The following is a 25,161-nucleotide window of genomic DNA, read 5'->3' as shown; positions in this document are numbered from 1 at the left end:
TACTCAGTACAACAACTTAAAATAATGAAAGATATTTCAATAAACAAATTTTAAACATGTGGAATGTCCAATTTGAACCTTAGAACCAGTAACTTTATTTAAAATGATTAAAAGAAATGTTTTGCCTAAATCATGCGCGAACTCAATTGCCAGTTATTTTGCTCCGTCATTATTACGCGAAACCGCATTTCTCCAGGATCTGGGTAGATTACTGGACTACTAACATTAGCGTCCGAGGATACATGTAGGTATAGCCAACTCGAGGATGATCCGAGTGTAAATGACCCTTCCTTTTTATATGACGTTAAAAACTTTATTTACATATTTCATTGAAATCAAACAATATGTAAATTCGAACCAATCAGAGGCTAGGAAATGGCGACCTTTTCGGTAAAATGTTAATAAAATAATAAATTGAGGTTACAAGAGTAACCAGTGTCCCATGATGTACCTACATACCAAATTTAAATTTCATTGTAATCGGACAATAACTTAAATCTTCGAACATTAATACGTTCCGTTACTACACTTCATCCTTTATAATATTCTATCGTCAATTTATCGATCGGAATCCTGAGATATCATTACCACGATAATATTAAATAATTAACGAATTACGTTGCTAATGCTGTCATTCATTATAATATTAGAATTAATTAAAGTATTTCTATTACTAAGTATAAAATACCGATTGAGTATTAATACTAAAAATAAATTCCACAAGTGTACACAAAATCCTTAACATCACTTCTGGTTATAACATCATATATTGGGACCGAGTTCACAATTAGCTTCGCTATATGTTACATTGTAATATTAAAATTCATAATAAATTCCCAAAATTGCATTTACAACTTTCTATTTCACCTGGTCAAGACCAACATCTGAGAAACAAAATACAAAAGTTTCAACACAGCATGTTGAACATTATCAGGAGATATCTGTCAACAGCTGTCACCAAATACCGATTATATACATCCGGGTCTGGAGTAGAGGTCAAATCTACACCCAAAAGTGTGTTAACAACTTGCGCAACACGACCGGCCAATCAGCTTGTGTTTCACCCTATCCAAGTCCCTTTGGAGAATGCGTTTCTCTGGTATGTACCTGTTTTCCCGAGTAAATACATGTAACACATGAAACGGGTACTTTATATATGATACGAGGATAAAGAGTAGTATGTTGAGATTTAGAAGATCACAAATACACACTGTTACTGAAAATAGAATGACGTAGGTTTCTGGTGTAAAAAGGCGGGAATTCCCCAGGTGGGGGTTCCCCAGTGCAGTGTAAAATGTCTGGCTTATTTCTGTCTTTCGATTATACGTACCCGTGTGACCTAAGCGGAAACTGTTGCATCACGGATACGACAGGAAAAAGAACTTAATATACCATATATGAAGAAACAAGATTAATTATGTCTTTTAGATAGAGATGTTTGTGATAAATATGTAAAAAAAAAAAAATTAAAAAAAAAAAATTGTGGAGAAATGTCTTTCGTATTTTCTCTGATATCTCAACATTTTAAGAAATACTGGCAGTGACAGTGAAAATACAAGCAGCTCACCGAGCGCTACAAGTTCAATCAGACAAGCGGAACAGACTTGATAACGTCACTCGTGACGTACGTCCGTAATAGACTCTCCGGAATGTGAGGTCGCGGTACATAGTACCCATGTTCAAAACCCTATTGTGGCCGTTCTGTGATAGATATAGAAAAACTAAAGATATCATTTTCTTTGGAATTATATGTACTTGTGATGTGTGAAGTTTCAGTATGTTGGCATTATGCGTTAATTCTCAAGACCGAGTTGTGCAGAAACCAGCAGTCAAATAGTCGATTTTGGCGTGTTTGTACCCAAAATATCTCCATAACTAAAATGTCCCCATATATAAGGGAACTGCCAGAACATAGATCACACCGACTTTAGCAAGTGTGGAAAGTTTTATCAAAATGTAATGAGTCGTTTTTCAGTAAGCTCCGGCAAAGTAGTCAGAATTAGCTGCATGTACATTACGTTCCGTCCCCCAATACACTACATTCCACACATACTTGTGACGTCCCTCGTGACGTAGCATCCGGAATCCTCCTCTGGTTTCCATGAGACCTCGCCAAAATACTACCCATTTTTAAAGCCCTATTGTGGCCGTTCTATGACAGATATCGAAAAACCAAACACGGCCTTTTCTTCGGAATTACCTCTACTTGCTACATTTGGAGTTTCAGTTTGTCTGCTTTAAGATTGAATTCCCCAGTTTAAGTTAAACTGAAACCAGCAGTCAAAGTGTCGATTTTGGCGTGTTTAACCCAAAATATCTCGATAACTAGATTTTCCCCAGATATACCGGATAAGCCAGGACCTAGATCACACCGAGTTTTACAAGTGTAGAAAGTTTTATCAAAATGTATCGAGCCGTTTTCTCTGCGCTCAAATCGCGACTATATGCGGCAAAATAGGCCGAAGTAGCCGTGTCTACATTCCGTTCCGTAAGGAACGATAACTCCGTTATCGCCTCCTTACTGCACTTCATTCCATATTTACTAAATTACTATTTACTATAATCAAGGCAGTTCAACTGAGGCAGAGATATTATGGAATTAACAGGATATTTCATGAAACTATTATAAAAGTCAAATGTATTCGTTATTGTCAGAATTAGCAGTAATTAACTAACAGATGTGTCATGAATTCACAACTTTTAATCTAATCAAAATAACTAAAATTGCAGTTGAAGCAGCTAATTGATGTAAGGATTCGTAAATTGTTAGATGTCTGTAATTTGATTATATTTTCTAATTTTTACTGTGGAAAATAGTTTTCATCATTTAATAGGAATTAGGCTAAGATATTTGTCCTTTACTGTAATACTAAATAATTGATATTGAATGATGCCCCAGATAAGTTATTGTGACCGCAAATGTTTTTGTCCAAAATTATTTCTAAAAAGATTATATTTTTAACAGATTAAATAACAGGACTATTGACCTGCTATAGCAAACAAAAAATCAAGGCATTATTCTAACATCACATGATCACATCATTTTTAGTATTCAACTGTCATCCCTCAGTTTGTTATTGATCGATTGTGACATAACTGCAGATGATAACAGAAGACTGCTTTTTGAAATATTCATGACTTGTAATATGGTAGAATAAAACCGTTACAGAATTGAGTTTTCTGAGAATAGATTTACTTGGCCTAATCATACAACTAGTGAGCGCATGATTAGGGATCTCAAACCAGATTTACACATGCATTTTATGTAACTGGTGTTGAATAAGTGATCTTGAACCAAATGTAGAGGGGTAACACTTGTCTTAGTCACACTGCTAGTGTGTGGTGTGGGATCCCCGCCCATACTTACTAAGGTCACACTTTCCCTAGTCACACTGCTAGTGTGTGGTGTGGGATCTCCAACCAGACTTACTAAGGTCACACTTTCCCTAGTCACACTACTAGTGTGTGGTGTGGGATCTCCGACCAGACTTACTAAGGTCACACTTTCCCTAGTCACACTACTAGTGTGTGGTGTGGGATCTCATACTAGTCTTACCGAGGTCACACTTTCCCTAGTCACACTACTAGTGTGTGGTGTGGGATCCCCGACCAGACTTACTAAGGTCACACTTTCCCTAGTCACACTACTAGTGTGTGGTGTGGGATCCCCGACCAGACTTACTAAGGTCACACTTTCCCTAGTCACACTACTAGTGTGTGGTGTGAGATCTCCGACCAGACTTACCAAGGTCACACTTTCCCTAGTCACACTACCAGTGTGTGGTGTGGGATCTCCGACCAGACTTACTAAGGTCACACTTTCCCTAGTCACACTACTAGTGTGTGGTGTGGGATCTCCAACCAGACTTACTAAGGTCACACTTTCCCTAGTCATACTACTAGTGTGTGGTGTGGGATCTCCGACCAGACTTACTAAGGTCACACTTTCCCTAGTCACACTACTAGTGTGTGGTGTGAGATCTCCGACCAGACTTATCAAGGTCACACTTTCCCTAGTCACACTACTAGTGTGTGGTGTGGGATCTCCGACCAGACTTACTAAGGTCACACTTTCCCTAGTCACACTACTAGTGTGTGGTGTGGGATTCCCGACCAGACTTACTAAGGTCACACTTTCCCTAGTCACACTACTAGTGTGTGGTGTGGGATCTCATACTAGTCTTACCGAGGTCACACTTTCCCTAGTCACACTACTAGTGTGTGGTGTGGGATCTCCGACCAGACTTATCAAGGTCACACTTTCCCTAGTCACACTACTAGTGTGTGGTGTGGGATCTCCGACCAGACTTACTAAGGTCACACTTTCCCTAGTCACACTACTAGTGTGTGGTGTGGGATTCCCGACCAGACTTACTAAGGTCACACTTTCCCTAGTCACACTACTAGTGTGTGGTGTGGGATCTCATACTAGTCTTACCGAGGTAACACTTTCCATACTCACACAACTTGAGTGTGGTGAGGGGTCTCACACAACTAGTTATTTCACTTTATGTTATTGCTAATGACTCAATAGCTCGTTCAAAGTTCAAATGAAGTGAAATTCTTTATATGAAGTTTGAAGATTTCTCTCTCTGAAAAACAATGTTATTGGACAGGTTTAATGGCATATAACAGTACTCCAGTACTTGAAAGACAGTAACCTTGTTATTTACAGTGGACTGGGGAAATTCCACCTGGGAAACTTCTACCTGGGGAATTCCTGACGTTTTACACCTGGAATCCTACATTATTGTATGTCGTTCTATTTTTACTTGCAGGGCATGTTTTTTAATTTTTAGGTCACCTGAGACGAAGTCTCAAGTGACCTATTCTAATCGCCTTTTGTCCGTCGTCGTCCGTCGTCCGTCGTGCGTCCGTAAACTTTTTACATTTTCGACTTCTTCTCCAAAACCACTTAACAAAATTCAATGAAATTTGGCAGAAAGTTTCTATGGCTGAAGATCAACCAAAATTGTGAATTATATGGTCCCCAGCCCCCAGGGGCCTGAGGGGTGGGGCCAAAAAGGGTCAAATTGACTAAAACTTCAAAAATCTTCTTCTCTACTCTCAGATATGGTAGAATCGAATACTCTTCATAGATGGAAGGGTCTTAAGGTGCTTTACCAAAATTGTGAATTTCATGACCCTGGGGTCTCATGTTTGCCCCTGGGGAGGGGGTAAACTTTACTATAGTTTATATAGGGAAATCACATTTTTGACTATTATTTGTTGGATTTCTATTGGAATTCATTCTAACTTGTATCAAATTATCAGCATGGGATGACAGTTTGATGGTATGTACATGTTGGCCCTGGTTGACCCCCAGGGGCTGGTGGGCGGGGCCAAAAAGGGTCAAATTGACTGAAATTTCAAAAATCTTCTTCTCTACTCTCAGATATGGTAGAATCAAATACTCTTCATAGATGGAAGGGTCTTAAGGTGCTTTACCAAAATTGTGAATTTCATGACCCTGGGGTCTCACGTTTGCCCCTGGGGAGGGGGTAAACTTTACTATAGTTTATATAGGGAAATGACAATTTTTGACTATTATTTGTTGGATTTCTATTGGAATTCATTCTAACTTGGTTCAAATTATCAGCATGGGATTACAGTTTGAAGTTATGTACATGTTGGCCCTGGTTGACCCCCAGGGGCTGGTGGGCGGGGCCAAAAAGGGTCAAATTGACTGAAATTTCAAAAATCTTCTTCTCTACTCTCAGATATGTTAGAATCAAATACTCTTCATAGATGGAAGGCTCTTCAGGTGCTTTACCAAAATTGTGAATTTCATGACCCTGGGGTCTCACGTTTGCCCCTGGGGAGGGGGTAAACTTTACTATAGTTTATATAGGGAAATCACATTTTTGACTATTTTTTGTTGGATTTGTATTGGAATTCATTCTAACTTGGTTCAAATTATCAGCATTGGATTACAGTTTGATGTTATGTACATGTTGGCCCAGGTTGACCCCCAGGGGCTGGTGGCCGGGGCCAAAAAGGGTCAAATTGACTAAAATTTCAAAAATCTTCTTTCCTACTCTCAGATATGGTAGAATCAAATACTCTTCATAGATGGAAGGGTCTTAAGGTGCTTTACCAAATTGTGAATTTCATGACCCTGGGGTCTCACGTTTGCCCCTGGGGAGGGGGTAAACTTTACTATAGTTTATATAGGGAAATCACATTTTTGACTATTATTTGTTGGATTTCTATTGGAATTCATTCTAACTTGGTTCAAATTATCCTCATGGGATTACAGTTTGATGTTATGTACATGTTGGCCCTAGTTGACCCCCAGGGGCTGGTGGGCGGGGCCAAAAAGGGTCAAATTGACTGAAATTTCAAAAATTTTCTTATCTACTACATGTATATGTTAGAATCAAATACTCTTCATAGACTGACCCCATTAGGACTGATGGGTGGGGCCAAAAAGGGTCAATTTAGTTGGCCGAAATATTTCAAATCTCAGGTGACCGTTAAGACCCTTTGGGCCTCTTGTTAAAAACTCAAGACCCTTCTCTTTATTCTCGTATATAGAAAGTACCCATTTCATATGTTACTCAGGAAAACAGCTACAAACCTAAGAAACACATTTTCTTCTGGGACTTGATTCAGGTCAAACACCTGCTGATTGGCTTAATTAGTTTGATTTAGTTGTGTGAGACTTGAGTGATCTTGATCCAGACTTACCAGGGTAAAACTTTCCATATTCACACAAATTGTGTTAAGTGAGTGATGTCAATCCAGACTTACCAGGGTAACACTTTCCCTAATCACACCACTGGTGTTAACCAAATCAATGTTAATTTCTGACAGTATTAATTATTGATAGGGAAGCAGAGTCACCTGACCCTCTGGAGACACAGATGTGAGCCAACGAATACACTAGCATTAAAGAATTAGAAGTGATGATGGGGCCTATGTCTCTGCTGGGTTTCCTGAGGTTATTTACCTAAAGGAGATGCTCACACTCTCTGTTTCTATCAAAAACTTTTTATTTCATTTTCATACCAACTGTGGGGGATGATCATGACTGTTTTCTTTATTCTAGTACAGTAAAACTTTCTTAAGACGAACCTGCTTGATACGAATTTCTGCTTGATGCGAAGTAAATTCAAATCCCCGGTTTTGGATCCTCTTTACTTATACTATTTTTTGCAACGTATAACGAAATCGCATATAACGAATTATCTTTTGATACAAAGTGATTTCGTGGTCCCTTCAAGTCAATATTTGCGTCTTTAACAAATTTTCCTGGCACATTTTTCCGGAAGTGCTGAGTGTGGTCTCGTTTCAAAGTGAAACCTGGGGCCATAAAGGGGAATCGATCGACACATAACTAAATACGATCGAACATGTATACAGGTAAGTTTGAATAGCCCGGAGACATGAAAGTAACACAGGTACATGTAGTCTTAGGTAAACAGTATTCACTATTGTTTCATCTGTCCAGTATGTGGCGTTTAAGTACGTTTGGCTATTCAAACTAATCAGCCATGCGTAAATAAATCGTGCTTTTCTAGGTGGTCGTCTTTCCAGTGTTATTTTTAAGCTGGATTCCCTCCGTCGGGCCCCATACCCGATGTAGACATCGGGGACACCTCGGACGACGAGGATGATTTATGGACTAACATACGTGGAATCGGGATGGAACTAAGCTTACATATGTATAATGTAGGCCTATATGACTTTAACGTTTAGTTTCAGAAACTCTATAACGAATTTCTGTTATAACGAATTATTTCTCCTGGTCCCATGGAATTCGTTATAGCAAGGTTTTACTGTAGTTGAAAGTTTTCTCCTTAGACAGTAAGGAATGATTTGCATGTTTGTAAAACAAAAGGCAAAAAATATGTACCTGAGAGGGTTATAACCTCACTTTGGTAGATTATCTATAACATTGCTGTTGTTACCTGGGTTATATCATCTTTAAGTATATTTCATAATCAGGTAAAATTAAACTTGGAATTAAACTTGTAATCCATAAGACATAACGGTTTTATCATCCACTTCAAAATGCAAATACACTGTATAGTAAGTAATCCATGAAATGGCTTGTGAACAAGTCAACTTCAGAGAATGCATATACAATGAAAACTAGGCCTCCAGTGTAAAGTGAGTTAAACTTTTAAAATTATGTAATATTGTAAGTAGGTTTGATGAAGTTCAATGTAAGAATGAGCAGCCCCTAAGAATGTCAAAAGTTTAAGTAAATTAAGCGTGAACAAGTGATAGGTTCATTCAATAAATTTTTGGTGTAAGGACAGCATTGTATAGTTAAAAGAACTGATACACTGCACACAGGGATAATACCTATAGGAATGAAGTTTAAAGTCTATTTAATTTGTTTTATGCATTCTTTTGTGTATGGTCTAGCTCTTGCAGTTACTGTTAATAAGATATGAATCCCTTTAAGCCATGTGGCTGGTAAACAAAACCATCCCAAATTCCTTAACATTGTCCTGATAGGGCAGGACAGGTGGTCCATGTTCAGAGTGAGGTTTTTGTCTAATTATTCAATTGTTTTGTGCAAGAATGTTTACATGTTACACAGCTAGGGAGATAGACTGGGTCAAGGGTCATCTCACAGAGCTGTCCTAGGGCCAGTAAATCAAGCCTTATCAATTAAGACATTAATATTTCAGTAATTTGGAAACAAGCTTTGGAATTGTTTTTTAGCATTAAAAAGATATTCCATTCTTCATAACTTTGGACAAGAAATCCCCATTGAGTGAAGTACACACTTTAGAAACTGACACATACAAAAGGAAATTGGTATTGTTTTGTTTGTTCTTGTGATGATATTTGTCTGTACTTGTGAATTTACCCCAATGTGTCTGTACAAGGATGATGACCATGACTAACACTGATTTAATCATCCCAACATACGTAGGATAGTAATAGTACCAGTCTCCAGTCAGTGTTCACCGGCTAGTAACATGTTATTATTCCAAGATCAAAATAACTCCTATATGATTCAGACTTGTGGTAGGTACCATTACATACCAGATCTAGCCTGCTATACCTGATGTCATCTCGTGGTTTAGGTACCATTACATACCAGATCTAGCCTGCTATACCCGATGTCATCTCATTGTAAGGTACGGTTACATACCAGATCTAGCCTGCTATACCCGATGTCATCTCGTGGTTTAGGTACGGTTACATACCAGATCTAGCCTGCTATAACCGATGTCATCTCGTGGTATAGGTACCATTACATACCAGATCTAGCCTGCTATAACCGATGTCATCTCGTGGTATAGGTACGGTTACATACCAGATCTAGCCTGCTATAACCGATGTCATCTCATTGTAAGGTACGGTTACATACCAGATCTAGCCTGCTATACCCGATGTCATCTCGTGGTATAGGTAAGGTTACATACCAGATCTAGCCTGCTGTACCCGATGTCATCTCGTGGTATAGGTACCATTACATACCAGATCTAGCCTGCTATACCCGATGTCATCTCGTGGTATAGGTACGGTTACATACCAGATCTAGCCTGCTATACCCAATGTCATCTCGTGGTATAGGTAAGGTCACATACCAGATCTAGCCTGCTATACCCGATGTCATCTCGTGGTATAGGTAAGGTTACATGTCAGATCTAGCCTGCTGTACCCGATGTCATCTCATGGTAAAGGTACGGTTACATGTCAGATCTAGCCTGCTGTACCCGATGTCATCTCGTGGTATAGGTACCATTACATACCAGATCTAGCCTGCTATACCCGATGTCATCTCATTGTAAGGTACGGTTACATACCAGATCTAGTCTGCTATACCCGATGTCATCTCGTGGTATAGGTACCATTACATACCAGATCTAGCCTGCTATACCCGATGTCATCTCATGGTAAAGGTAAGGTTACATACCAGATCTAGCCTGCTATACCCGATGTCATCTCGTGGTTTAGGTACCATTACATACCAGATCTAGCCTGCTATACCCGATGTCATCTCATTGTAAGGTACGGTTACATACCAGATCTAGCCTGCTATACCCGATGTCATCTCGTGGTTTAGGTACGGTTACATACCAGATCTAGCCTGCTATAACCGATGTCATCTCATTGTAAGGTACGGTTACATACCAGATCTAGCCTGCTATACCCGATGTCATCTCGTGGTATAGGTAAGGTTACATACCAGATCTAGCCTGCTGTACCCGATGTCATCTCGTGGTATAGGTACCATTACATACCAGATCTAGCCTGCTATACCCGATGTCATCTCGTGGTATAGGTATGGTTACATACCAGATCTAGCCTGCTATACCCAATGTCATCTCGTGGTATAGGTAAGGTCACATACCAGATCTAGCCTGCTGTACCCGATGTCATCTCATGGTAAGGTACGGTTACATACCAGATCTAGCCTGCTATACCCGATGTCATCTCGTGGTATAGGTAAGGTTACATACCAGATCTAGCCTGCTATACCCGATGTCATCTTGTGGTATAGGTAAGGTTACATACCAGATCTAGCCTGCTGTACCCGATGTCATCTCATGGTAAGGTACGGTTACATGTCAAATCTAGCCTGCTGTACCCGATGTCATCTCATGGTAAAGGTAAGGTTACATACCAGATCTAGCCTGCTATACCCGATGTCATCTCGTGGTATAGGTACCATTACATACCAGATCTAGCCTGCTATACCCGATGTCATCTCATGGTAAAGGTAAGGTTACATACCAGATCTAGCCTGCTATACCCGATGTCATCTCGTGGTATAGGTAAGGTCACATACCAGATCTAGCCTGCTGTACCCGATGTCATCTCATGGTAAGGTACGGTTACATGTCAGATCTAGCCTGCTGTACCCGATGTCATCTCATGGTAAAGGTACGGTTACATGAACACTTTGGTATATTGTGATAACATTTTTAGGTTAAAAATGCGAGTAGAAAAGGCGAGAGAACTCGCGAGTTCGGACAAAAGGCGAGTAGAAAAGGTCATTTGAGACTTCGTCTCAGGTGACCTTTTCTACTCGCCTTTGTCCGCTGTCGTCCGTTGGTAAACATTTCTTTATAACCAAAAGGCCTAGAGACCTAATATTGGGCATATATCATGCTGGGCTGAAGGGCTATCAAGATTTTCAAAAGAGTGACCTTGACCTTCATTCAAGGTCACAGGGGTCAAATATGCTAAAATCTTTTAAACAACTCCTTAATAATCAAGAGGCCCAGAGACCTGATATTGGGCCTGTAGCATGCTGGGGTGAAGGGTTACCAAGTTTGTTCGAATGAATGACCTTGACCTTCATTCAAGGTCACAAGGGTCAAATATGTGAGGATGTATAACTCAACCATTTCATATTACCTTAAATGTTAGTGAGGATGTAAAACTCCATTTCATATGACCTTAACTGTTAGTGGGGATGTTAAACTCCGAAAAACCAAACTTGCATAAACAACAATCATTATTTTTTCCCAATGAGACATTGCTGAGATAAGTGAATTGTTTAAATAGAAAAAGTTTAGATACCTGGTAAGTTTGTTTTTATCCAATTTAAACTGTTCTTCACATACTGTTAAACTACTATGAAGTATTTATCTGAAACCTTAACCTAGCCACCAGACAGATCATGGGTGAGGACATATCTACTTTATACATCTATCCAAAAGTCTGTTTCAAATGAAATACAAACATACTGTTGAGAATTGCTAGCTGATAAGAGCATCAGAAAGTGCCAGTTTAGAGGGGAGGGGGGTTAGGAATGTAGCAGTAGGTCCCTATCTGGGGTGATAATTTTATCTGTTTGCTACTCTAACTCACCCTTATCACACCCCAGCTGTGGAGCTCAACAAAACCCAGCTATCCTCCGGTGACATTTCAAATTCAAAAACATCTGGTCAATTATTTCAATCTGATGTTTCTTAATATGACAGTAATAGTATTTTATATCACTGCTTGATTTCACTGACAATATATATAGATAGAGGCCATTACAGCCTAGACAGAGGTTAGCATTATAACAGCATTCAGTTTAAAACATTATCACAGTGAGACTGTTGCTGTGGAAACAAGAGAATCCTGTTAATGTGTTCTAACCACACTGTTACTGTCATTTTCTAAAACTTTCCAAATTTATTGATAGATCTACTGTTTTAAAATGAAACTTTTAAAATAATTTTTACCAGATACGAACAATTTTTATAAATGATGGTTAGGGCTGATACTATAGGAGAATGATAATAAGCGATGAGATATCATCAGGCACCCAGACCCAACAATTACCAAGCCATGCTTTTCTGTAAAAGTTCAATGGTAACTGGGTAAGACATCGTGCATTATGATTTTATGTGTTGCCATGGAAATGTATTTTTGTCTGGGTTTTCCTGCAAACGGTGATGGAGGGGGTACAATGACTGAGATACACAACCATTTACTTTGTATAACAGGGAAATTGATCTTGGAGTATTCTAATGTAATACTGCATCTTTAAAATTTTATCTGGCTTTAAATTTCTTGCACTAGCTATGTAGCCCACTTATTTATTCAAGGCAAGTTTTCAAAATACATGTGCATATGTCACTTTCTTATAGATGTTGTAATCCAAGAAAACTCTACATATGGAATGATTAGAATATGAAGCCCATTTTGTTAAACTGACAAGACTTAAATAACTTAACCTAGAATTATGTAAATTTCACAGATCCTTTTCAAAACACTCTTATTATTTAAATGTAAAAGTTGAAATATTGACTAGTAAATCTTAGCTAGCTGCTATACTCACCTAGGCTGCTGGCTGTGTGCTAGTGTGGGAAGTCAGACTCGTGGGTTTGTACCATTCCCTTGAGGTCAAGCACCTACTCCATTATAATTCCCTGGTACTAGGCTTGTACAGGCATAGTTACTCACTATGCAGCTATCATAGTTCACAGTGCTTACAAATTGGAGTGGTATAGTTCACTCTGCTGCATGTGCTAAACACTTCCCTAACATGTGACGATCCTGAACATAGGTCTTTTAGCTCAACATCATGGAGGTGGGCTTATATTTCCATCCAGTTAAAAAGAATAAGGAAGAATATTTCTTACACTTGTACTCAACTTAATTTTATTCAACTTGATGTTCAGTAATTTGTACGATAGCTGTGCCATTAAAATTTCATTTTCATTTTATAGGTTTCTATGGCTAAAGTGTATGATGCTCAAATACTGGGCCAATTAAATGGTGTCCCCTACTTAGTGATGTGGCCCTCAGATACTGGGCCCAGTGATGTCTCCTACTTAGTGATGTAGCCCTCAGATACTGGGCCAAGTGATGTCTCCTACTTAGTGATGTGGTCCTTAGATACTGGGTCTAGTGATGTCTCCTACTTAGTGATTTGGCCCTCAGATACTGGGCCCAGTGATGTCTCCTACTTAGTGATGTGGCCCTCAGATACTGGGCCCAGTGATGTCTCCTACTTAGTGATGTAGCCCTCAGATACTGGGCCAAGTGATGTCTCCTACTTAGTGATGTGGTCCTTAGATACTGGGTCTAGTGATGTCTCCTACTTAGTGATGTGGCCCACAGATACTGGGCCCAGTGATGTCTCCTACTTAGTGATGTGGCCCTCAGATACTGGGCCCAGTGATGTCTCCTACTTAGTGATGTGGCCCACAGATACTGGGCCCAGTGATGTCTCCTACTTAGTGATGTGGCCCTTAGATACTGGGCCCAGTGATGTCTCCTACTTAGTGATGTGGCCTTTGGATACTGGGCCCAGTGATGTCTCTCACTTAGTGATGTGGCCCTCAGATACTGGGCCAAGTGATGTCTCATACTTAGTGATGTGGCCCTCAGATACTGGGCCTAGTGATGTCTCCTACTCAGTGATGTGGCCCTCAGATACTGGGCCCAGTGATGTCTTCTACTTAGTAATGTGGCCCTTAGATACTGGGCCCAGTGACGTCTCCTACTTAATGATGTGGCCCTCAGATACTGGGCCTAGTGATGTCTCCTACTTAGTGATGTGGCCCTCAGATACTGGGCCCAGTGATGTCCCCTACTTAGTGATGTGGCCCTCAGATACTGGGCCCAGTGATGTCTCCTACTTAGTAATTTTGCCTTTAGATACTGGGTCTAGTGATGTCTCCTACTTAGTGATGTGGCCCTTAGATACTTGGCCTAGTGATGTCTCCTACTTAGTGATGTGGCCCTCAGATACTGGGCCCAGTGATGTCTCCTACTTAGTGATGTGGTCCTTAGATACTGGGTCTAGTGATGTCTCCTACTTAGTGATTTGGCCCTCAGATACTGGGTCTAGTGATGTCTCCTACTTAGTGATGCTTCCCTCAGATACTGGGCCTAGTGATGTCTCCTACTTAGTGATGTGGCCCTCAGATACTGGGCCCAGTGATGTCTCCTACTTAGTGATTTGGCCCTCAGATACTGGGCCCAGTGATGTCTCCTACTTAGTGATTTGGCCCTCAGATACTGGGCTCAGTGATGTCTCCTACTTAGTGATGTAGCTGTCAGATACTGGGCCCAGTGATGTCTCCTACTTAGTGATTTGGCCCTCAGATACTGGGCCCAGTGATGTCTCCTACTTAGTGATGTGGCCCTCAGATACTGGGCCCAGTGATGTCTCCTACTTAGTGATGTGGCCCTCAGATACTGGGCTCAGTGATGTCTCCTACTTAGTGATGTAGCTGTCAGATACTGGGCCCAGTGATGTCTCCTACTTAGTGATTTGGCCCTCAGATACTGGGCCCAGTGATGTCTCCTACTTAGTGATGTGGCCCTTAGATACTGGGCCCAGTGATGTCTCCTACTTAGTGATTTGGCCCTCAGATACTGGGCCCAGTGATGTCTCCTACTTAGTGATGTGGCCGTCAGATACTGGACTCAGTGATGTCTATTACTTAGTGATTTGGCCCTCAGATACTGGGCCCAGTGATGTCTCCTACTTAGTGGTGTGGCCCTCAGATACTGGGCCCAGTGATGTCTCCTACTTAGTAATGTGGCCCTTAGATACTGGGCCTAGTGATGTCTCCTACTTAGTGATGTGGCCCTCATATACTGGGCCCAGTGATGTCTCCTACTTAGTAATGTGGCCCTCAGATACTGGGCCTAGTGATGTCTCCTACTTAGTGATGTGGCCCTCAGATACTGGGCCCAGTGATGTCTCCTACTTAGTGATGTAGCCCTCAGATACTGGGCCCAGTGATGTCTCCTACTTAGTGATGTGGCCCTCAGATACTGGGCCCAGTGATGTCTCCTACTTAGTGATGTGGCCCTCAGATACTGGGCCCAGTGATGTCTCCTACTTAGTGATGTGGCCCTTAGATACTGGGCCCAGTGATGTCTCCTACTTAGTGATGTGGCCTTTGGATACTGGGCCCAGTGATGTCTCTCACTTAGTGATGTGGCCCTCAGATACTGGGCCAAGTGATGTCTCATACTTAGTGATGTGGCCCTCAGATACTGGGCCTAGTGATGTCTCCTACTCAGTGATGTGGCCCTCAGATACTGGGCCCAGTGATGTCTTCTACTTAGTAATGTGGGCCTTAGATACTGGGCCCAGTGACGTCTCCTACTTAATGATGTGGCCCTCAGATACTGGGCCTAGTGATGTCTCCTACTTAGTGATGTGGCCCTCAGATACTGGGCCCAGTGATGTCCCCTACTTAGTGATGTGGCCCTCAGATACTGGGCCCAGTGATGTCTCCTACTTAGTAATTTTGCCTTTAGATACTGGGTCTAGTGATGTCTCCTACTTAGTGATGTGGCCCTTAGATACTTGGCCTAGTGATGTCTCCTACTTAGTGATGTGGCCCTCAGATACTGGGCCCAGTGATGTCTCCTACTTAGTGATGTGGTCCTTAGATACTGGGTCTAGTGATGTCTCCTACTTAGTGATTTGGCCCTCAGATACTGGGTCTAGTGATGTCTCCTACTTAGTGATGCTTCCCTCAGATACTGGGCCTAGTGATGTCTCCTACTTAGTGATGTGGCCCTCAGATACTGGGCCCAGTGATGTCTCCTACTTAGTGATTTGGCCCTCAGATACTGGGCCCAGTGATGTCTCCTACTTAGTGATTTGGCCCTCAGATACTGGGCTCAGTGATGTCTCCTACTTAGTGATGTAGCTGTCAGATACTGGGCCCAGTGATGTCTCCTACTTAGTGATTTGGCCCTCAGATACTGGGCCCAGTGATGTCTCCTACTTAGTGATGTGGCCCTCAGATACTGGGCCCTGTGATGTCTCCTACTTAGTGATGTGGCCCTCAGATACTGGGCTCAGTGATGTCTCCTACTTAGTGATGTAGCTGTCAGATACTGGGCCCAGTGATGTCTCCTACTTAGTGATTTGGCCCTCAGATACTGGGCCCAGTGATGTCTCCTACTTAGTGATGTGGCCCTTAGATACTGGGCCCAGTGATGTCTCCTACTTAGTGATTTGATCCTCAGATACTGGGCCCAGTGATGTCTCCTACTTAGTGATGTGGCCGTCAGATACTGGACTCAGTGATGTCTATTACTTAGTGATTTGGCCCTCAGATACTGGGCCCAGTGATGTCTCCTACTTAGTGGTGTGGTCCTTAGATACTGGGTCTAGTGATGTCTCCTACTTAGTGATGTGGCCCACAGATACTGGGCCCAGTGATGTCTCCTACTTAGTGATGTGGCCCTCAGATACTGGGCCCAGTGATGTCTCCTACTTAGTGATGTGGCCCACAGATACTGGGCCCAGTGATGTCTCCTACTTAGTGATGTGGCCCTTAGATACTGGGCCCAGTGATGTCTCCTACTTAGTGATGTGGCCTTTGGATACTGGGCCCAGTGATGTCTCTCACTTAGTGATGTGGCCCTCAGATACTGGGCCAAGTGATGTCTCATACTTAGTGATGTGGCCCTCAGATACTGGGCCTAGTGATGTCTCCTACTCAGTGATGTGGCCCTCAGATACTGGGCCCAGTGATGTCTTCTACTTAGTAATGTGGCCCTTAGATACTGGGCCCAGTGACGTCTCCTACTTAATGATGTGGCCCTCAGATACTGGGCCTAGTGATGTCTCCTACTTAGTGATGTGGCCCTCAGATACTGGGCCCAGTGATGTCCCCTACTTAGTGATGTGGCCCTCAGATACTGGGCCCAGTGATGTCTCCTACTTAGTAATTTTGCCTTTAGATACTGGGTCTAGTGATGTCTCCTACTTAGTGATGTGGCCCTTAGATACTTGGCCTAGTGATGTCTCCTACTTAGTGATGTGGCCCTCAGATACTGGGCCCAGTGATGTCTCCTACTTAGTGATGTGGTCCTTAGATACTGGGTCTAGTGATGTCTCCTACTTAGTGATTTGGCCCTCAGATACTGGGTCTAGTGATGTCTCCTACTTAGTGATGCTTCCCTCAGATACTGGGCCTAGTGATGTCTCCTACTTAGTGATGTGGCCCTCAGATACTGGGCCCAGTGATGTCTCCTACTTAGTGATTTGGCCCTCAGATACTGGGCCCAGTGATGTCTCCTACTTAGTGATTTGGCCCTCAGATACTGGGCCCAGTGATGTCTCCTACTTAGTGATGTAGCTGTCAGATACTGGGCCCAGTGATGTCTCCTACTTAGTGATTTGGCCCTCAGATACTGGGCCCAGTGATGTCTCCTACTTAGTGATGTGGCCCTCAGATACTGGGCCCTGTGATGTCTCCTACTTAGTGATGTGGCCCTCAGATACTGGGCTCAGTGATGTCTCCTACTTAGTGATGTAGCTGTCAGATACTGGGCCCAGTGATGTCTCCTACTTAGTGATTTGGCCCTCAGATACTGGGCCCAGTGATGTCTCCTACTTAGTGATGTGGCCCTTAGATACTGGGCCCAGTGATGTCTCCTACTTAGTGATTTGATCCTCAGATACTGGGCCCAGTGATGTCTCCTACTTAGTGATGTGGCCGTCAGATACTGGACTCAGTGATGTCTATTACTTAGTGATTTGGCCCTCAGATACTGGGCCCAGTGATGTCTCCTACTTAGTGGTGTGGCCCTCAGATACTGGGCCCAGTGATGTCTCCTACTTAGTAATGTGGCCCTTAGATACTGGGCCTAGTGATGTCTCCTACTTAGTGATGTGGCCCTCATATACTGGGCCCAGTGATGTCTCCTACTTAGTAATGTGGCCCTCAGATACTGGGCCTAGTGAGGTCTCCTACTTAGTGATGTGGCCCTCAGATACTGGGCCCAGTGATGTCTCCTACTTAGTGATGTAGCCCTCAGATACTGGGCCCAGTGATGTCTCCTACTTAGTGATGTGGCCCTCAGATACTGGGCCCAGTGATGTCTCCTACTTAGTGATGTGGCCCTCAGATACTGGGCCCAGTGATGTCTCCTACTTAGTGATGTGGCCCTTAGATACTGGGCCCAGTGATGTCTCCTACTTAGTGATGTGGCCTTTGGATACTGGGCCCAGTGATGTCTCTCACTTAGTGATGTGGCCCTCAGATACTGGGCCAAGTGATGTCTCATACTTAGTGATGTGGCCCTCAGATACTGGGCCTAGTGATGTCTCCTACTCAGTGATGTGGCCCTCAGATACTGGGCCCAGTGATGTCTTCTACTTAGTAATGTGGCCCTTAGATACTGGGCCCAGTGACGTCTCCTACTTAATGATGTGGCCCTCAGATACTGGGCCTAGTGATGTCTCCTACTTAGTGATGTGGCCCTCAGATACTGGGCCCAGTGATGTCCCCTACTTAGTGATGTGGCCCTCAGATACTGGGCCCAGTGATGTCTCCTACTTAGTAATTTTGCCTTTAGATACTGGGTCTAGTGATGTCTCCTACTTAGTGATGTGGCCCTTAGATACTTGGCCTAGTGATGTCTCCTACTTAGTGATGTGGCCCTCAGATACTGGGCCCAGTGATGTCTCCTACTTAGTGATGTGGTCCTTAGATACTGGGTCTAGTGATGTCTCCTACTTAGTGATTTGGCCCTCAGATACTGGGTCTAGTGATGTCTCCTACTTAGTGATGCTTCCCTCAGATACTGGGCCTAGTGATGTCTCCTACTTAGTGATGTGGCCCTCAGATACTGGGCCCAGTGATGTCTCCTACTTAGTGATTTGGCCCTCAGATACTGGGCCCAGTGATGTCTCCTACTTAGTGATTTGGCCCTCAGATACTGGGCCCAGTGATGTCTCCTACTTAGTGATGTAGCTGTCAGATACTGGGCCCAGTGATGTCTCCTACTTAGTGATTTGGCCCTCAGATACTGGGCCCAGTGATGTCTCCTACTTAGTGATGTGGCCCTCAGATACTGGGCCCAGTGATGTCTCCTACTTAGTGATGTGGCCCTCAGATACTGGGCTCAGTGATGTCTCCTACTTAGTGATGTAGCTGTCAGATACTGGGCCCAGTGATGTCTCCTACTTAGTGATTTGGCCCTCAGATACTGGGCCCAGTGATGTCTCCTACTTAGTGATGTGGCCCTTAGATACTGGGCCCAGTGATGTCTCCTACTTAGTGATTTGATCCTCAGATACTGGGCCCAGTGATGTCTCCTACTTAGTGATGTGGCCGTCAGATACTGGACTCAGTGATGTCTATTACTTAGTGATTTGGCCCTCAGATACTGGGCCCAGTGATGTCTCCTACTTAGTGGTGTGGCCCTCATATACTGGGCCCAGTGATGTCTCATACTTAGTAATGTGGCCCTTAGATACTGGGCCTAGTGATGTCTCCTACTTAGTGATGTGGCCCTCATATACTGGGCCCAGTGATGTCTCCTACTTAGTAATGTGGCCCTCAGATACTGGGCCTAGTGAGGTCTCCTACTTAGTGATGTGGCCCTCAGATACTGAGCCCAGTGATGTCTCCTACTTAGTGATGTGGCCCACAGATACTGGGCCCAGTGATGTCTCCTACTTAGTGATGTTAGATACTGGACCTAGTGATGTATGTAGCCCTCAGCTGTTGAACTAAGTGATAACACTTACTTAGTCTATGTGGCTCATAGTGGTGGGGCCAAATATTGGCTCAATGGTAGTGTATGTTGCTGTCAGATGTTATCAATCAAATCAGACCAATTATAGAAAACAAATATTTACCAGGAATCTGGAAGCAGAAGTAGAGATAAGAATCACAATTTACATGTCTGAATTCCTTAACCTCAGTGTGCATATGTCTGGATATGTTGGTCAGTTGGCCATTACTCTGTGTGGGTTTCATTCCTACATTTTGTTTAGAATATGATGTATTGACTCAAGTCAAATGAATTGCTTCACATTGACTTGATATTACTCTTTTGCTTGAAAAGAAAACTGGAAAAAATGAATTAATTTTTGGTCATCTGACCCAAAGGGTCAAGATGACCAATAGCCATCATGCATTGTCTGTCATCATGCGCTGTCCATACACTTTTCACATTTCAAACTTCTTCCAGTGGTATTCAGCTCAAACTTACCAGAACTGATCCTGAGAAGGCCCTGACCAAGTGTTGTTATTTTTCATCAGTCTAAAATCGGAGATGGCTGCCATGTCTTGAAAAATGCATTTTAAACTTCTCCAGTTCTACTGTTACCACTGAGCTGAAAATTGGTAGGGATTTTAAGGAAGTGGAGCCAACAAAATGGTGTTATTTTTCCGCCTTGTGAAAAACTTTGACATGGCAGCCAGTTTGCAACATGATTTTGAAATCATTTTTTTTTTCTCCTCTCAAGTTTCACCAGTGGGATTCAACTCAAACCTGCCTTCAATAATCGTGAGAATTGGTCCTGACCAAGTGTTGTTATTTTTCGGGTTGGTCAAAAATCCAATATGGCCAATGTTACCACTATACTTGGTAATGAGTATATATATAGTTGAAGGTCTTAATTTAGAGTCAGATGACCATTGAGGCCCATGTTTACTTTTACTTGTTTTATTTCAAATTAGGCAATCTGAAAGTAACAGTATCCTTCATTCGAACCGACACAAAGAAACAAACATTTTAGAGCAGTTGAAGAGCAAATCATCTCATGATATGTAAATGGACTTTTTCACATAATATCCTTAATAATGAAATAAGAAGTTTTACAGAAACATGACCGAGTTTGAAGATTGAGTATCCTGGGATACGCTTCAATGCCAGCTGACTAGTGTTTAATGTGAGAAACACATTGGAATGTTTTGAATCATGCAATATCTGTAAAGATCATTAATGTTTTTATTCTGCAGCCGTTGGTGAAGTTTAAGAGTCATCTGTACTACGAGGAAAAAGATTATGTAACGGAAACAGAGAAGAGTTTAAAACCAATACGGGGAAGTCAGGTGAGTGATGAGATTGATATAGGTTCATCAGGTAAACACATGGGGAGGGTAGGTTATAACATATGGGGAGGTAGGTAAACACACGGGGAGGGTAGGTTATAACATATGGGGAGGGCAGGTTATAACATATGGGGAGGGCAGGTTATAACATATGGGGAGGGTAGGTTATAATATAGGGGGAGGGTAGGTTATAACATATGGGGAGGGCAGGTTATAACATATAGGGAGGGTAGGTTATAACATATGGGGAGGGTAGGTTATAACATATGGGGAGGGCAGGTTATAACATATGGGGAGGGCAGGTTATAACATATGGGGAGGGCAGGCAGGGTTTATAACATGGGGAGGGCAGGTTATAACATATGGGGAGGGTAGGTTATAAACATATGGGGAGGGAGTATGGAGGTTATAACATATGGGGAGGGCAGGTAAACAATGGGGAGGGAGGTTATAACATATGGGGAGAGGTATACATGGGGGGTTATAACAATGGGAGGGAGGTCTGGGAGGTAGGTTATAACATATGGGGAGGGCAGGTAAACACATGGGGAGGGTAGGTTATAACATATGGGGAGGGTAGGTTATAACATATGGGGAGGGTAGGTTATAACATATGGGGAGGGCAGGTTATAACATATGGGGAGGGAAGGTTATAACATATGGGGAGGGAAGGTTATAACATATGGGGAGGGAGGTAACACATGGGGAGGGTAGGTTATAACATATGGGGAGGGCAGGTAAACACATGGGGAGGGTAGGTTATAACATATGGGGAGGGCAGGTTATAACATATGGGGAGGGCAGGTTATAACATATGGGGAGGGAAGGTTATAACATATGGGGAGGGGGTTAAACACATGGGGAGGGTAGGTTATAACATATGGGGAGGGCAGGTTATAACATATGGGGAGGGTAGGTTATAACATATGGGGAGGGCAGATAACACAGGGAGGAGTTATAACATATGGGGAGGGAAGGTTATAACACATGGGAAGGGAGGGTAGGTTATAACATATGGGGAGGGCAGGTTATAACATATGGGGAGGGTAGGTTATAACATATGGGGAGGGCAGGTTATAACATATGGGGAGGGCAGGTTATAACATATGGGGAGGGCAGGTAAACACATGGGGAGGGTAGGTTATAACATATGGGGAGGGCAGGTAAACACATGGGGAGGGTAGGTTATAACATATAGGGAGGGAAGGTTATAACATATGGGGAGGGTAGGTTATAACATATGGGGAGGGTAGGTTATAACATGGGGAGGGCAGGTAAACACATGGGGAGGGTAGGTTATAACATATGGGGAGGGTAGGTTATAACATATGGGGAGGGCGGGTAAACACATGGGGAGGGTAGGTTATAACATATGGGGAGGGCAGGTTATAACATATGGGGAGGGCAGGTTATAACATATGGGGAGGGTAGGTTATAACATGGGGAGGGTAGGTTATAACATATGGGGAGGGCAGGGAAACACATGGGGAGGGTAGGTTATAACATATGGGGAGGGCAGGTAAACACATGGGGAGGGTAGGTTATAACATGGGGAGGGCAGGTAAACACATGGGGAGGGTAGGTTATAACATATAGGGAGGGAAGGTTATAACATATGGGGAGGGCAGGTAAACACATGGGGAGGGTAGGTTATAACATATGGGGAGGGTAGGTTATAACATATGGGGAGGGTAGGTTATAACATATGGGGAGGGCAGGTTATAAACATATGGGGAGGGTAGGTTATAACATATGGGGAGGGTAGGTTATAACATATGGGGAGGGCAGATAAACACATGGGGAGGGCAGGTAATAACACAGGGAGGACAGGTAATAACACAGGGTGGGCAGGGAGGACAAATAAACACATGGGGAGGGCAGGTAATAACACGGGCAGGACAGGTAAATACACAGGGAGGGCAGGTAAACACATGGAGAAGGCAGGAAATAGCACAGGGAGGACAGGTAATAACACAGGGAGGACAGGTAAACACATGGAGAAGGCAGGAAATAACACAGGGAGGACAGGTAAACACATGGGGAGGACAAGTAATAACACGGGCAGGACAGGTAAATACACAGGGAGGGCAGGTAAACACATGGAGAAGGCAGGAAATAACACAGGGAGGACAGGTAATAACACAGGGGGGACAGGTAATAACACAGGGAGGACAGGTAATAACACAGGGAGGACAAGTAATAACACAGGCAGGACAGGTAAATACACAGGGAGGGCAGGTAAACACATGGAGAAGGCAGGAAATAACACAGGGAGGACAGGTAATAACACAGGGGGGACAGGTAAACACATGGAGAAGGCAGGAAATAACACAGGGAGGACAGGTAAACACATGGGGAGGACAGGTAATAACACAGGGGGGACAGGTAATAACACAGGGTGGACAGGTAATAACACAGGGTGGGCAGGTAAATACACATGGGGGGGGGGGGACAGGTAAACACATGGGGAGGACAAGTAATAACACAGGGTGGGCAGGTAAATACACATGGGGGGGGGGGGGGGGGGGGGCAGGTAAACACATTGGGAGGGCAGGTAATAACATGGGTAAATACACAGGGTGAGCAGGTAATAACACAGGGTGGGCAGGTAAAACACATGGGGGGGGGGGGGGGGATAACACAGGGAGGGCAGGTAATAACACAGGGAGGACAGGTAATAACACAGGGAGGACAGGTAAACACAGGAGGGCAGGTAATAACAGAGGGTGGGCAGGTAAAACACATGGGGAGGGCAGGTAATAACACAGGATGGGCAGGTAAATACACAGAGTGGGCAGGTACATGTAATAACACAGGTAGGGCAGGTAAACACATGGGGAGGGCAGGTAATAACACAGGAAGGACAGGTAAAACACATGAGGAGGGCAGGTAATAACACAGGGAGGGCAGGTAAAACACATGGGGAGGGCAGGTAATAACATAGGGAGGGCAGGTAAACACATGGGGAGGGCAGGTAAGCACATGACCAACACAGGTACATTTAAACACATGACCAACACAGGTAAACACCATGGCAAAGACAGGTAAACACATGACCAATTCAGGTAAACACATGACCAACACAGGTAAACATATTGCCAATGCAGGTAAAACACATGGCCAACACAGGTAAACACCATGGCCAACACAGGTTAACACATGGTAAATAATGTAATTAAGAGTGTCGCAGAAATTTTTGATGAGTCAGGAGTTAGGTTAAATATGGTTTTTCAAGAAGGGAATAGTCCTAAGATTTCTAAACAGAATTAGACTATTGATGGGAAAATGGTAAAACTGCCCAAGGCAGGTAAGATATGGTATCTGAGTCATATGAGCTTCACTACAAGGACAGCCATGTGTACATACGCCCAGATAACTAATTACATTGCATGACATTTAATCTGCTTATGAGTAATAAAAAATGTACAATAAATCAATTAACTTGATAATACTCTAATACAATAGTTTACATCTGTTATTGCTGTCTCGTTAACAGTGTCATATATCAGGAAGGTGTGGTGTTGAGGATCTCGTTAACAGTGTTATATATATATAACAGGAAGGTGTGGTGTTGAGGATCTCGTTAACAGTGTTATATATTTAACAGGAAGGTGTGGTGTTGAGGATCTCGTTAACAGTATTATATATATATTTAACAGGAAGGTGTGGTGTTGAGGAGCTCGTTAACAGTGTTATATATATATAACAGGAAGGTGTGGTGTTGGGTATCTCGTTAACAGTATTATATATATATATATAACAGGAAGGTGTGGTGTTGAGGATCTCGTTAACAGTGTTATATATTTAACAGGAAGGTGTGGTGTTGAGGATCTCGTTAACAGTAATATATATATAACAGGAAGGTGTGGTGTTGAGGATCTCGTTAACAGTGATATATATATATATATAACAGGACGGT

At 42.8% G+C, this 25,161-nt stretch overlaps 1 protein-coding gene across 1 annotated transcript in view; it reads left to right on the top strand.

The window, feature by feature from the left end:
- LOC117325483 (set1/Ash2 histone methyltransferase complex subunit ASH2-like) overlaps nt 1-25,161 on the top strand; it is a 75,567-nt gene that overhangs the window by 45,120 nt on the left and 5,286 nt on the right. The window contains exon 15 of the mRNA XM_033881721.1: nt 21,150-21,242. Within this exon, the coding sequence (XP_033737612.1) occupies nt 21,150-21,242 (93 nt within the window). The remainder of the gene's footprint in view (nt 1-21,149; nt 21,243-25,161) is intronic.

This window comes from Pecten maximus, chromosome 1 (assembly GCF_902652985.1).
Source record: "Pecten maximus chromosome 1, xPecMax1.1, whole genome shotgun sequence".
Lineage (NCBI taxonomy): Eukaryota > Metazoa > Mollusca > Bivalvia > Pectinida > Pectinidae > Pecten > Pecten maximus.
Note: the sequence above shows the minus strand (reverse complement) of the source record. Positions and strands in the feature narration are given on the sequence as shown.